Source organism: Hypanus sabinus, chromosome 26 (assembly GCF_030144855.1).
Source record: "Hypanus sabinus isolate sHypSab1 chromosome 26, sHypSab1.hap1, whole genome shotgun sequence".
NCBI classification, from domain to species: Eukaryota; Metazoa; Chordata; class Chondrichthyes; order Myliobatiformes; family Dasyatidae; genus Hypanus; species Hypanus sabinus.
Genome location: NC_082731.1, coordinates 19,940,385 through 19,952,623, shown reverse-complemented (window position 1 = coordinate 19,952,623; position 12,239 = coordinate 19,940,385). Strand labels below are relative to the sequence as shown.

Here is a 12,239-nt window from a genome sequence, read left to right as displayed (position 1 = left end):
GCCGCAACGTAACCTCCTGGCTGCTGAACTCCGTCGCTGACGGGGAGAGGCAAGCATGCCACTCTGTTTTCCGTGCAGACACTCTGAGGGAGCTGTGCACTGACAGGAAGTGCAACCCCATCCTTACACTTGAGCTCCTGAAGTGAGTAATTATCTCGGCGTTGGGCCCTGCACGCACGCGTTGAGCTGAGTCCATCCCTCAGCCGTGCAGTCCAGATCCCTCTCTCAACTCGCACACAGATACAGGCAGGCAGATGCAAAGGTATGGGTGAATGGGCACAATTGTGCACAGGCACGTGCCTGGAGAGACAGAACATGTAGATGAAATCATGTGAAGCTCACAGAACAGAAGTAATAAGCTCAGTGTTGAGCTGGGAACAGCAGGAAGGTCTGACTGGGAGGTTTCTGAGTACCCCACACCCATGAGGTCTGTGTTGGGCTGACGGGGGCTCTTGCTGTTTGTCCCTCAGGCCCCTGGTGCTACACTTCCACAACCTGCTGTCGAGCCGCACCAGCTCCCGGCGCCGGCTGATCCTCCTGCTGGACGGTGCAGACCAGCTACTGGGGGCCGGGGGCTCCCCTTCCTCTGACTGGATACCCGAGCCTGTCACCCAGGTAGGCAGCCCGCTTCCCACTCCCACCCCGCCTCTGCCCCTGCCCCCCCCCTCGCTCCCACACCAGCCCCTTGCCCCCCCCCCCGCTTCCTCACTCCCAACCCGCCTCTGCCCCGGCTCCAATTTGTAACCGCCCACCCCACCCTCTTCCCACTCCTGCTCCAGCCCCTGACCCCCCCCCCCGCTCCTGCTCCAGCCCCTGCCCCCCCTCGCTCCTGCTCCTGCTTCAGCCCCTGCCCCCCCTCGCTCCCACTCCAGCCCCTGCCCCCCCCCCCGGCTCCCACTCCTGCTCCAGCCCCTGACCCCCCCCCCCGCTCCTGCTCCAGCCCCTGCCCCCCCTCGTCCCGCTCCAGCCCCTGCCCCTCCTCGCTCCTGCTCCTGCTTCAGCCCCTGCCCCCCCTCGCTCCCACTCAAGCTTCAGCCCCTGCCCCCCCTCATCCCGCTCCAGCCCCTGCCCCCCCTCGCTCCTGCTCCTGCTTCAGCCTCTGCCCCCCCCTCGCTCCTGCTCCAGCCCCTGCCCCCCCTCACTCCCGCTTCAGCCTCTGCCCCCCCTCGCTCCTGCTCCAGCCCCTGCCCCCCTCGCTCCCGCTCCAGCCCCTGCCCCCCCTCGCTCCCACTCCAGCCCCTGCCCCCCCTCGCTCCCACTCTAGCCCCTGCCCCCCCTCGCTCCCGCTCCAGCCCCTGCCCCCCCTCGCTCCTGCTCCAGCCCCTGCCCCCCCTTGCTCCTGCTCCAGCCCCTGCCCCCCCTCACTCCCGCTTCAGCCTCTGCCCCCCCCCTCGCTCCCGCTCCAGCCCCTGCCCCCCCTCGCTCCCGCTCCAGCCCCTGCCCCCCCTCGCTCCCGCTCCAGCCCCTGCCCCCCCTTGCTCCTGCTCCAGCCCCTGCCCCCACTCGCTCCTGTTCCAGCCCCTGCCCCCTCTCGCTCCTCCTTTCTCCCCCTCACACTTCACACCCTCTCGCTCCATGATACTGCACCCCCAGCTCCCTCACAGTACACGCCCCCTCCCCCTTGCACTTCATGCCCTCTCCCCCCCAACTGTGTGCCTCACTCCTCCCACATTCCCTCTCTGCTGTCCCATCCTCCGTGCAGCACTTTCCACCTCTCTCTGCGTCCGTCACTCTCTTTCCCCTCCCCTCCACCCACCCCCTGCTCCTGCCCTCGCCCTCCTGTCCCTTTCTGAGTGCTTCCCTGGCTGCCTGCAGGGGGTGACCCTGGTGCTGTCGGTGACGGAAGGATCCTACCTACACCGGACCCTGGACAAGCACAGGCAGGCGCTGGCCTGCAGCCTCGGGCCGCTGGAGCCGCTGGACAGGGCGCAGGTCGTGCGCGCCAGTCTGGCTCAGTACGGCAAGCGTCTGGCGGAGACGCCCTTCAACAACCAGGTGGGGGCGGGAGCGAGCAGTGAGGGGCTCAGTGGGGTGCGGGGCGAGAAGGTGACCGAGTGGTGACAGGAGGGGTGGAACAGGAAGAGGTACCAAAGAACGGCGGACAAACGAGAGGAGAGGCAGCAGTGAGGCAGGGACTGCCTGCAAGGAGGGGTGAGGGAGCATAGCGGGAGGGGCACCAGAGGAGTGCCAAGGAGCGTGGTATGGGAGAGTGGCTGGCAGCAGGGAGAGGGGGCAAGGGGGGTTGCTCTGCTCCCTGGGGCCCACCCTCTCGGTGGTGTCCATGATGTCAGGCCCGACTAATCCCACTTGCCTGCACGGCTTCCCTATCCCCCCATTCTATCTAAGAACCTGCTAAACCTCATTGTCATATCTGAGTCCACCACCATTCCTGGGACCCACCCCACCCCCATTCTCGGGGTGGGGGGGGGAGAAAAGGCTTTCTCTGCACATCTCCATTTAAACATTTCACTTCCTGCCTTTAAGCCGAAGCTCTCCAGCACGTAACATTTCCATCCTGGGGAGGGGGGGGGGGGGCAGAAGACTTCTCTATCCTATCCAGACCTCTGGTAGTTTTATAAACCTCTATCAGGTCTTCCCTCAGTCATCAATGAGAAAGCATCCCAAACGATCTTGAGCCTCTCCCTGGACCTCATGCTGTCCATTCCAGACAGCACGCTGATAAACTCCTTCTGCACCCTCTCCATTTCGTCCCTTCATTTTTGCAAAAGCACAGAAGTTTATTCACACAAAATGCACGAGCTGCAAACATCAAGTATTTACAAGACAGCGAGCAAATTAAAATTTAAAATTTTATTCTTTGTGTCTATAAAACAGTAAGTTCCCTGCGGGTGCTCACCAGTCCCAGAAGTCCCCCACTATACTGATTGTGACCTTGTGCTCCCCACCCAGGGACACTCCACTTTGTCCTGTGGCCGGATCCAAATTTAGATTCCCGCTCTCAAATCGTGACGTACTGAGGGTGGAGGGGGCTTGCTCTGCAATCGCCAGGGAAATTGGGTGGTGGGGGGAGAAGGGAGGCGTGAGTGTGACACGAGAGTCAGTTGAATCCTGTGCCCCTTGCAGATGAGACTGCTGGTGGCGAAGAGGGAGTCACACCAGCCCCTCTACCTCAAGATGGCCTCGGAGGATCTCCGCACATTCGGGGTCTTCGAGAAGGTGAGGATGTAGGCACGGCCCCCTGACCTCCCTGACTCCGCTCCTCCCCCACTTCCGCAGCCCACCAGGACTTCTGCCCCCCCCCCCCCATGCTCAGCATATTGCCCCCCCTAGCTAATGCCCGGCCTGTTGCACCCACAACACATCTTTCCTGCCAGGCCGTCCTCTGGTTCACCCCTTTGCTCCTCACCTCTGATGCCAAGTCCACAGATCCCTCCTACGACAAACAGGAGAAAATCTGCAGATGCTGCAAATCCAAGCAACACACACAAAATTCTGGAGGGACTCGGCTTCAGTAGAAAATTATAAACGTTTTGAGCCGAGACACTTCATCAGGACTGCAGGAAAACAGAGCTTCCTCCTACCGACGGTCAACATCCCCTCTCTGTCACCTCCTCCTCCAGGTCTCGGAGAGGATCCGCGCAATGCCCTCAACCCTCCGCCAGATGCTGCAGTGGGTGCTGGGGAGACTGGAGCAGGAATTTGGAGCAGAGACAGTGACCTTTGCCTTCTGCACTCTCAGCGTCAGCGAGAGAGGTAAATGGCTACGGAATGGGGGTGGCAGGGGGTGGAGTGTCACTCCAAACCTCCTGGGCACTTTACATGGCTTGAGGCTCCCTCCACACCGTCCCATCACTCACTCCCGGGGACAGGGTCAGACACAGGGTGAGGCTCCCTCCACACCGTCCCATCACTCACTCCCGGGGACAGGGTCAGACACAGGGTGAGGCTCCCTCCACACCGTCCCGTCGCACACTCCCGGGGACAGGGTCAGGCACAGGGTGAGGCTCCCTCCACACCGTCCCGTCACACACTCCCAGGGACAGGGTCAGGCACAGGGTGAGGCTCCCTCCACACCGTCCCGTCACACACTCCCAGGGACAGGGTCAGACACAGGGCAAGGCTCCCTCCACATTGAATCGAGGATGCGCAGGTGCCATGAAGTTTTCTCGGCAATGGTTAGAGGGTCAGTGGCAGGTGGACCCTGCCAGAGGAGATGAGAGCTTTTGAGTGGAGCACCAGAAGTCTTCTCTGTCCGGGAGTCTACCTGAGTCCTTCTGGGGAGACCTGGCTGGCGAACTGGCAGGACCTGGAGATGAAAGTCATGGCCCGGGGCGCTGGTCAGGCCTTCTCAGGGTGCTTTCCTATCGAGGCGGGGTGGTGGTCATAAACCAGCTGGTGGCCTCCATGTTGTGGTATCGGATGGTCACCTTGGCCCCTCCTGCCCCTTTGTAGTGAGAATGCAGAGGAAGTTAGTGGACCTCTTCTGGGGCAACAGGAAGCACTGGGTCTCTGCAGCGGTCTTGAGTCTCCCAGTGGGAGAGGTCGGACAGTCGCTGGTGCGTGTACGAATGCGACTGGCGGCTCTCCGCCTCAGGACTCTGCAGAGATTCCTGGACGCCGAGCACCCTCCCAGGTGGCACGTGTTGGCGACATTCTTCCTCCGGAGGGGCTGCTGTCTTCACGAAGACATGCGGCTACCACCGGCGGGTGTCAGCCGTACTGCTTTGCGGAGTCTGCCCGGCTTCTATCAGGACCTACTGAGAGTCTGGAACATGGTCGCCTCAGGCCGGGAATCCCCTCCTCAGGCGGAGGGCGGGGTCCTGGCCGGCCCTTGCCCTACCTCAGTGGCTGTCGGTGCGGCTCAGTTGTGTGGACCGACTCAGGCTGAGCTGTTTGTCGGGCCCAGGGACCGCAATCTTATCCGAGAGCCGAGTCCACACAACTTGAGCTGTCTCTCCTCGATACCCACAATCCCATTCAGAGGTGCAAGTAGGAGGTATCTGTATGGGCTGCTGCTCCACACCCTCCACTTCCTAGCCCTTGTCCACCGCCCCGACACGCCATGGCGGTCGGTCCTTTCACCTGCAGGTGAGGGAGCTCCCTTGACGAGGGAATTCTTCCCATGCACCTGGGGGCTCTGGGGTGGAGGTTGCTGCATAGAGCGGTGCCCTGCAGTAAATCCTCTAGTTTGGACACGGATCTCCCACCCGCATGTCATTTCTGCGGGCTGGACCAGACCGTGTACCACATGTACCTGGGCTGTGTGAGGCTGCAGCCCCTTTTGCGTATTTACGTGGGCTGCTTCTTGCCTTCTGGTTGCATTACAGCCCCACCCTATTTACATATGGTCAACCGATAAGGAGGGGGCATGGAGGGATGAGGATGTCCTTGTCAACTTGCTCCTGGGGCTGGCGAAATCGGCCATCCGTGGGTCTTGGAAGCGGGTGGCGGGAGGATCTCCCCGGGCAGATTGCCTGGCAATGTTTAGGGGGTATGTCCATGCCCAGATAAATATTGAGAAGGAACACGTGCAGTCCACGGCGACCGTAGAGGTGCTCCGGGACTGTTGGGCTCCGCAGGGGGAGTTATTGCCATCATTGATAGAGATGGAAACATTCTAGTTTAATGTCTATTGTCTATTTATAGTGTGGTAATTGTGTTAGTCACTGGTTTGTATATACAGCACTGAATTTGTACTAAAGATATTTTGTATGTAAAAAGAAAAGGGACAGGGTCAGACACAGGGTGAGACTCACACACTCTTCGGGACAGGGTCTGGCTCCCTCCGGCCTGTCCTGTCACCAACTCCCAGGGACAGCAGGGTCAGGGTCAGACACGGGTTGAAGCCCTGAATCCTGGGAACTGCTGAGGAGGTTGTGCTGGTGGTAACTAATTCCCTGATTTTTCTTTTCCCCCCCTACCCTGCCCTCTTCAGGCCTGCGTGAGGGCGACCTCTATTCCACCCTCTGCACCCACAGGAGTCTGCTGAAGGGAGAGGCCTCCCCGAGATGGGAGGAGGTGATGCAGGAGACGCTGGCTCCCAGACGACCCATCGCCATGGCAACCTTTGCCCGTCTGCTTCGGGGATTGGCTGCGTAAGTCCCGTGACCCCGTGCTCCCTCAAGGTCCCTCGTCATTCCTCGGGCCTCCCTGAACGTCTAGAGGCCAAAGATGGGGACAGAGGGAGGGGTGAATGAGGGTAGAGGGATCCTCTCGGGAGTGAGGGGAGGGGCGAGAGGAAATGGGTGAGGGAATGGGGAGATGGAGGGGGGAGAGAGTGAAAACAAGTCTGATCGATGGGGGGGAGGGGTGCCCTACTGGACAGTATCAGATCGATGGGCTGAAGTGCCGGTTTCCATGTTGCGTGGGGCGATGGGAGGGGAGCAGGTTTGGCCAGAGCAGGTAGAGGCAGAGTGGGTGGTAGATTTCAGGGCGAGGTAACTTATGAAGAGGGGTTCTGGGGTGTATTTTGCATCTGCTAATTTTTATCTGTTCTCCCCAACCACTCACACTCTCCAATCCCTCATCCCCACTCTCCCCGACCCCCCCTCTTGCCCTGTCCTTCCTCCTCTTTCTCTCTGTCCCCTACCCACGTCACTCTTTCACCCCCCTAATCCTCCTTTGTCCACTCGACCTCCCTCCCCACCCACCTTTAGTGTGAGTGGTGTGTGGGGACTGGCTGACAGCTCCGGTTCCGGTTCCCGTCTCCGTCTGGCCGGATCGTTGCTGCAGGGAGCAGTGGAGCAGCGATACCTGCGAGAGGGGGACAGGGCCCGGCACGCCCACCTACTACTGGCTGGTGGGTATGGGAGAGCTCCCCCTTCTCAACCCCTCGTCGCACCCTCCGCCGCGGCCTTGTACCCCACTCCTCCCCCTCTCCATCCTGCGGCCTCGTGCTGCCACCCTCCCCGTCCCGCGGCCTCGCCCCCTCCCCGTCCCGCGGCCTCGCCCCCTCCCCACCTCCCCATCCAGCGACCTCACCCCCTCCCCGTCCCACGGCCTCGTCCCTCCCCATCCAGCGACCTCCACACCTCCCCCTCCCCATCCAGCGACCTCCACACCTCCCCCTCCCCCTCCCGCGGCCTCGCCCCTCCCCATCCAGCGACCTCCCCCCGTCCCCCTCCCTGTCCCGCGGCCTCACCCCCTCCCCATCCAGCGACCTCACCCCCTCCCCCTCCCCGTCCCGCAGCCTCGCCCCTCCCCCTACCCATCCAGCGACCTCCCCCCGTCCCCCTCCCTGTCCAGCGGCCTCACCCCCTCCCCCTCCCCCTCCCGCGGCCTCGCCCCCCCATCCAGCGACCTCCCCCTCCCCCTTCCGTGCCCCCACCCTCCACCTCCCCATCCTGCGGCCTCGCCCCCTCCCACTCCCCATCCAGCGACCTCCACACCTCCCCCTCCCCCTCCCGCGGCCTCGCCCCTCCCCATCCAGCGACCTCCCCCCGTCCCCCTCCCTGTCCCGCGGCCTCACCCCCTCCCCATCCAGCGACCTCACCCCCTCCCCCTCCCCGTCCCGCAGCCTCGCCCCTCCCCCTCCCCATCCAGCGACCTCCCCCCTCCCCCTCCCGCGGCCTCGCCCCCCATCCAGCGACCTCCCCCCGTCCCCCTCCCTGTCCAGCGGCCTCACCCCCTCCCCCTCCCCGTCCCGCAGCCTCGTCCCCTCCCCATCCAGCGACCTCACCCCCTCCCTGTCCCATGGCCTCGCCCGTCCCCCTCATCCTCCCCATCCAGCGACCTCCCCCTCCCCCTTCCGTGCCCCCACCCTCCCCCTCCCCCTACCGCGGCCTCGCCCCCCATCCAGCGACCTCCCCCCGTCCCCCTCCCTGTCCAGCGGCCTCACCCCCTCCCCCTCCCCGTCCCGCAGCCTCGTCCCCTCCCCATCCAGCGACCTCACCCCCTCCCTGTCCCATGGCCTCGCCCGTCCCCCTCATCCTCCCCATCCAGCGACCTCCCCCTCCCCCTTCCGTGCCCCCACCCTCCACCTCCCCATCCTGCGGCCTCGCCCCCTCCCACTCCCCATCCAGCGGCCTCACTCCCTCCCCCTCCCGTGCCCCCACCCCCCCGCGGCCTCGCCCCCTCCCCCTCCCCGTCCCGCGGCCTCGACCTCACACTTCCCCCTCCCTGTACTGTGGTCCCTCCCCCACTACTCGACACCCCCCACCCTCTTGGAGCCACACCCTCCATCAGGGTCCCATTCCTCCCCCCTCCGTAGACCCCTACTGTCCGACTGCTCCGTCCCCCCATTCCCCGTGCTCTGTCGGTGTGATGTTAGCCCATCTTTCGCTCGCCCACAGCTCACTTGTGGAGAATGACCGATCCGGCTGGGGACAGGAGCTTCACCGACTGTGACCCCGAGGCCCTCACTGACCTGCCACTTCATCTGGTACGAGACACCTCCCTCTGGGCTCGGCTCCATCTGCACTGTGCACGTGTGTACGTGTGAGTGTGTCTGTGTGTGGACGCGTGTGGTCTGTGCCCGCCCTCGGCGTCTCTGTGGGTGGAAGGGAGGGGATGGAGGGGAAAGCAAAGCTGGTCCCATTTGTGGTATCCATGTTTGATTGTGGGGGTCAGGACATTGTGTGGGGTGGGGTTGCTGGTGTTAGCGATGGGTGGAAGGTTTAACTAAAAACTTCTGCAATAGGGTGTTAATTCAATTTTATCTCGCTTCCCCCCGCCTCACCCCCCACCTCCCCTACATCTCCACCTATCTCCCTCTCCTCCTCTCCCCACCTCCCCCTCTCTCCCTCTCCTCCTCTCCTCCTCTCCCCACCTCCCCCTTACTCTTCTACCTTTCCCTCTCATTCCAGGTGGGATCAGGACAGCATGTCCTCCTCTCCTCCCTCCTGTCTGACCTCCGTTTCTCCTGGCTGCACCTGCGCCTTGGGATGTTGCCCCAGCTGGGAGCTGCCTTCGCCCGCTGTGGTGAGAGTTCAGATCCCTGATCCTTGCATCACACTCCCCACACCATGACCTCCGACCCTCACCTTCCCTGACCCTTGCATCACACTCCCCACACCACGACCTCCGACCCTCACCTTCGCTGACCCTTGCATCTCACTCCCCACACCACGACCTCCGACCCTCACCTTCACTGATCCTTGCATCACACTCCCCACACCACGACCTCCGACCCTCACCTTCACTGATCCTTGCATCACACTCCCCACACCACGACCTCCGACCCTCACCTTCACTGATCCTTGCATCACACTCCCCACACCACGACCTCCGACCCTCACCTTCACAGATCCTTGCATCACACTCCCCACACCACGACCTCCGACCCTCACCTTCGCTCTCGCTACAGCCTGACCTCTGACCCACAACATCTAATCCTTGCGACACCTTTCGATGGTGGGATCTCTCACCCACACCTTTCCCCTCAGCTCAAACTGTGACCTTAGTCCCACACCCTCTCACCTTCACCCTTCCCTCAGCTCAAACTGTGACCTTAGTCCCACACCCTCTCACCCTCACCCACACCTTTCCCTCACCTCAAACTGTGACAGTCCCACACCCTTCCCTCAGCTCAAACTGTGACCTTAGTCCCACACCCTTCCTTCAGCTCAAACTGACCTTAGTCCCACACCCTCTCACCCTCACCCACGCCTTTCCCTCACCTCAAACTGTGACCTTAGTCCCACACCTTTCCCTCACCTCAAACTGTGACCTTAGTCCCACACCCTTCCCTCACCTCAAACTGTGACCTTAGTCCCACACCCTCTCACCCTCACCCACACCTTTCCCTCAGCTCAAACTGTGACCTTAGTCCCACACCCTCTCACCCTCACCCACACCTTTCCCTCAGCTCAAACTGTGACCTCAGTCCCACACCCTCTCACCCTCACCCACACCTTTCCCTCAGCTCAAACTGTGACAGTCCCACACCCTCTCACCTTCACCCTTCCCTCAGCTCAAACTGTGACAGTCCCACACCCTCTCACCCTCACCCACACCCTTCCATCAGCTCAAACTGTGACCTTAGTCCCACACCCTCTCACCCTCACCCACACCTTTCCCTCAGCTCAAACTGTGACAGTCCCACACCCTCTCACCTTCACCCTTCCCTCAGCTCAAACTGTGACAGTCCCACACCCTCTCACCCTCACCCACACCTTTCCCTCAGCTCAAACTGTGACAGTCCCACACCCTCTCACCCTCACCCACACCTTTCCCTCAGCTCAAACTGTGACAGTCCCACACCCTCTCACCCTCACCCACACCTTTCCCTCAGCTCAAACTGTGACAGTCCCACACCCTCTCAACCCCTGCCACACCCTTCCCCTCAGCTCAAACTGTGACCCTAGTCCCACACCCCACGTACCCTTTGCGTGACTTCCAACCTCAGCTCTCTCTTTCTCTCTTTGACCCTGGCTTCCCTATGCCCTGACCTCTGACCTTTGTCCTCTTTTCTCTGTGGCATAAACTCCCTACCAAACCCTGCTGCACAATCTTGACCCCGCAGCCTTTCATGATGGTAATTACCCCTTCTCCCTCCCTCCCCCCTGCCCCCAGGCTCCGCTGGAGAGGGGACCACAGAGGTGGGGCCGTCCGGCAACTCCCCCAACCGGTCAGATGTCAGAACTTGCCAGGATTTTGTGGCCGCCAATTCGGCCCTCCTGTCCCGCTACCCCCTCCTCTTCTGGCAGCAGGCGTTGAATCAGGAGGAGGGCTCTCCGGTGGAACGCCAGGCCCAGAAACTGCTGGGGTCCAGCCCGGAGAACCGGCTCACCCCACTGGACTTCCGCCTCATCTGCTGGGTCAACCGGCCACAGCCGACCCCGTGTGAGGCTCGGTAAGTGCTCTCTCCCGGGACTGGATGGGGGAACGAGAGGCACAACAGGGGGAGGGTTTAACCCTGGGTGGGTAGAAGTCAGGCAGACACCGACATGGGAAGTCCTGTATGACAGACCCTCGGAGTTATTTGTCGATTTAATGATCCACAGTGGACAGACAGGAACAAGTGGATGTTGTATAGATAGAAGGCTTTTGGTCAGAGGACAGTTAAAAGACTTATCCAAGCGATAAGGAAGTATTTTTTAGTTTGGGGTAATGTACGAATAGGGGATTAATTAACCAACAGTGATTTGGGATAAATGTTGTTTCTTTGGCTGACACATTCAGTGGTGGGCAGAGAGCCACAGGGACAGAGCTGGGCTCGCAGTGGTTCGTCATCTGCATTAACAATTTGGAAGAGGGGACCGAGTGCAGTCTGCCCTGCCCCCTTCTGTACCTGGACGTCCGGACAGTTTGTCAACGCCCTCTCCCCTGTGTCCCAGGGTCTCGCCCCTCTCTGACTGAGGAATTCCTCCCTCCTCCATCCGGAACTGTAACTAATCGATGTCCCGCCAAATCCTTGGGCAATCTTCTGTGCTATCCACGAAACCTCAGATCATCTGGAGCTGGAGGGACGACCCTCTCCTCTGTAGTCCTGACGAAGGGTCGCGGCCCGAAACGTCGCCAGTGCTTCTCCCTGTAGATGCTGCCTGGCCTGCTGTGTTCCACCAGCATTTTGTGTGTGTTGTTGTTAACGTCGACAGTGCTTCTCCTTATAGATGCTGCCTGACCTGCTGTGTTCCACCAGCATTTTGTGTGTGTTGTTGTTAATGTTGACAGTGCTTCTCCCTATAGATGCTGACTGGCCTGCTGTGTTCCACCAGCATTTTGTGTGTGTTGTTGTTAACGTCGACAGTGCTTCTCCCTATAGATGCTGCCTGGCCTGCTGTGTTCCACCAGCATTTTGTGTGTGTTGTTGTTAATGTCGACAGTGCTTCTCCCTATAGATGCTGCCTGGCCTGCTGTGTTCCACCAGCATTTTGTGTGTGTTGTTTGAATTTCCAGCAACTGCAGATTTCCTCGTGTTCACTCTCCTCTGTGTTTGTTTCTTCACGAACGAGCCCGAAGGCTCACAGCAGGGGTTAGGGTGCAGTCGTGGGCAGATGGGGTCCCTTCTTTCTGAGGCCTTGGGGGCTTTAGGTTCTCCCTATCTTACAACACTCCACACCCCGCACCCCCCCCCCCCAAGAGGGCAGAAGGCCGTTGGATGCAACTCATATTTGCCTGCACGGACAGACCCCTGTCCCACAGCCAGTGATACTGTCGGGTGAACAGCATCCCCATCGCACCATCTGCAAAGACCAATCGCAGAGCAACAGGTCCCTGGGACCCCCAACACACACACACCGCTGGTGTCTGGAAGCCCCCCCTTCACCACTGGACCTCATGGGGCTCAGTTGGTGGCGAGGGGGGTTTGCAGAGGGGTAAAATTTCCAAAGAGAAGC

The 12,239-nt window shown here is 61.1% G+C and overlaps 1 protein-coding gene across 1 annotated transcript in view; it reads left to right on the top strand.

Moving 5' to 3' along the window:
* Positions 1–12,239, top strand: part of tep1 (telomerase-associated protein 1) — a 107,727-nt gene that overhangs the window by 60,591 nt on the left and 34,897 nt on the right. The window contains exons 25-33 of the mRNA XM_059951602.1: positions 471–615; positions 1,816–1,995; positions 3,085–3,177; positions 3,582–3,714; positions 5,897–6,056; positions 6,618–6,760; positions 8,253–8,341; positions 8,766–8,880; positions 10,474–10,753. Of these exons, the coding sequence (XP_059807585.1) occupies positions 471–615; positions 1,816–1,995; positions 3,085–3,177; positions 3,582–3,714; positions 5,897–6,056; positions 6,618–6,760; positions 8,253–8,341; positions 8,766–8,880; positions 10,474–10,753 (1,338 nt within the window). The remainder of the gene's footprint in view (positions 1–470; positions 616–1,815; positions 1,996–3,084; positions 3,178–3,581; positions 3,715–5,896; positions 6,057–6,617; positions 6,761–8,252; positions 8,342–8,765; positions 8,881–10,473; positions 10,754–12,239) is intronic.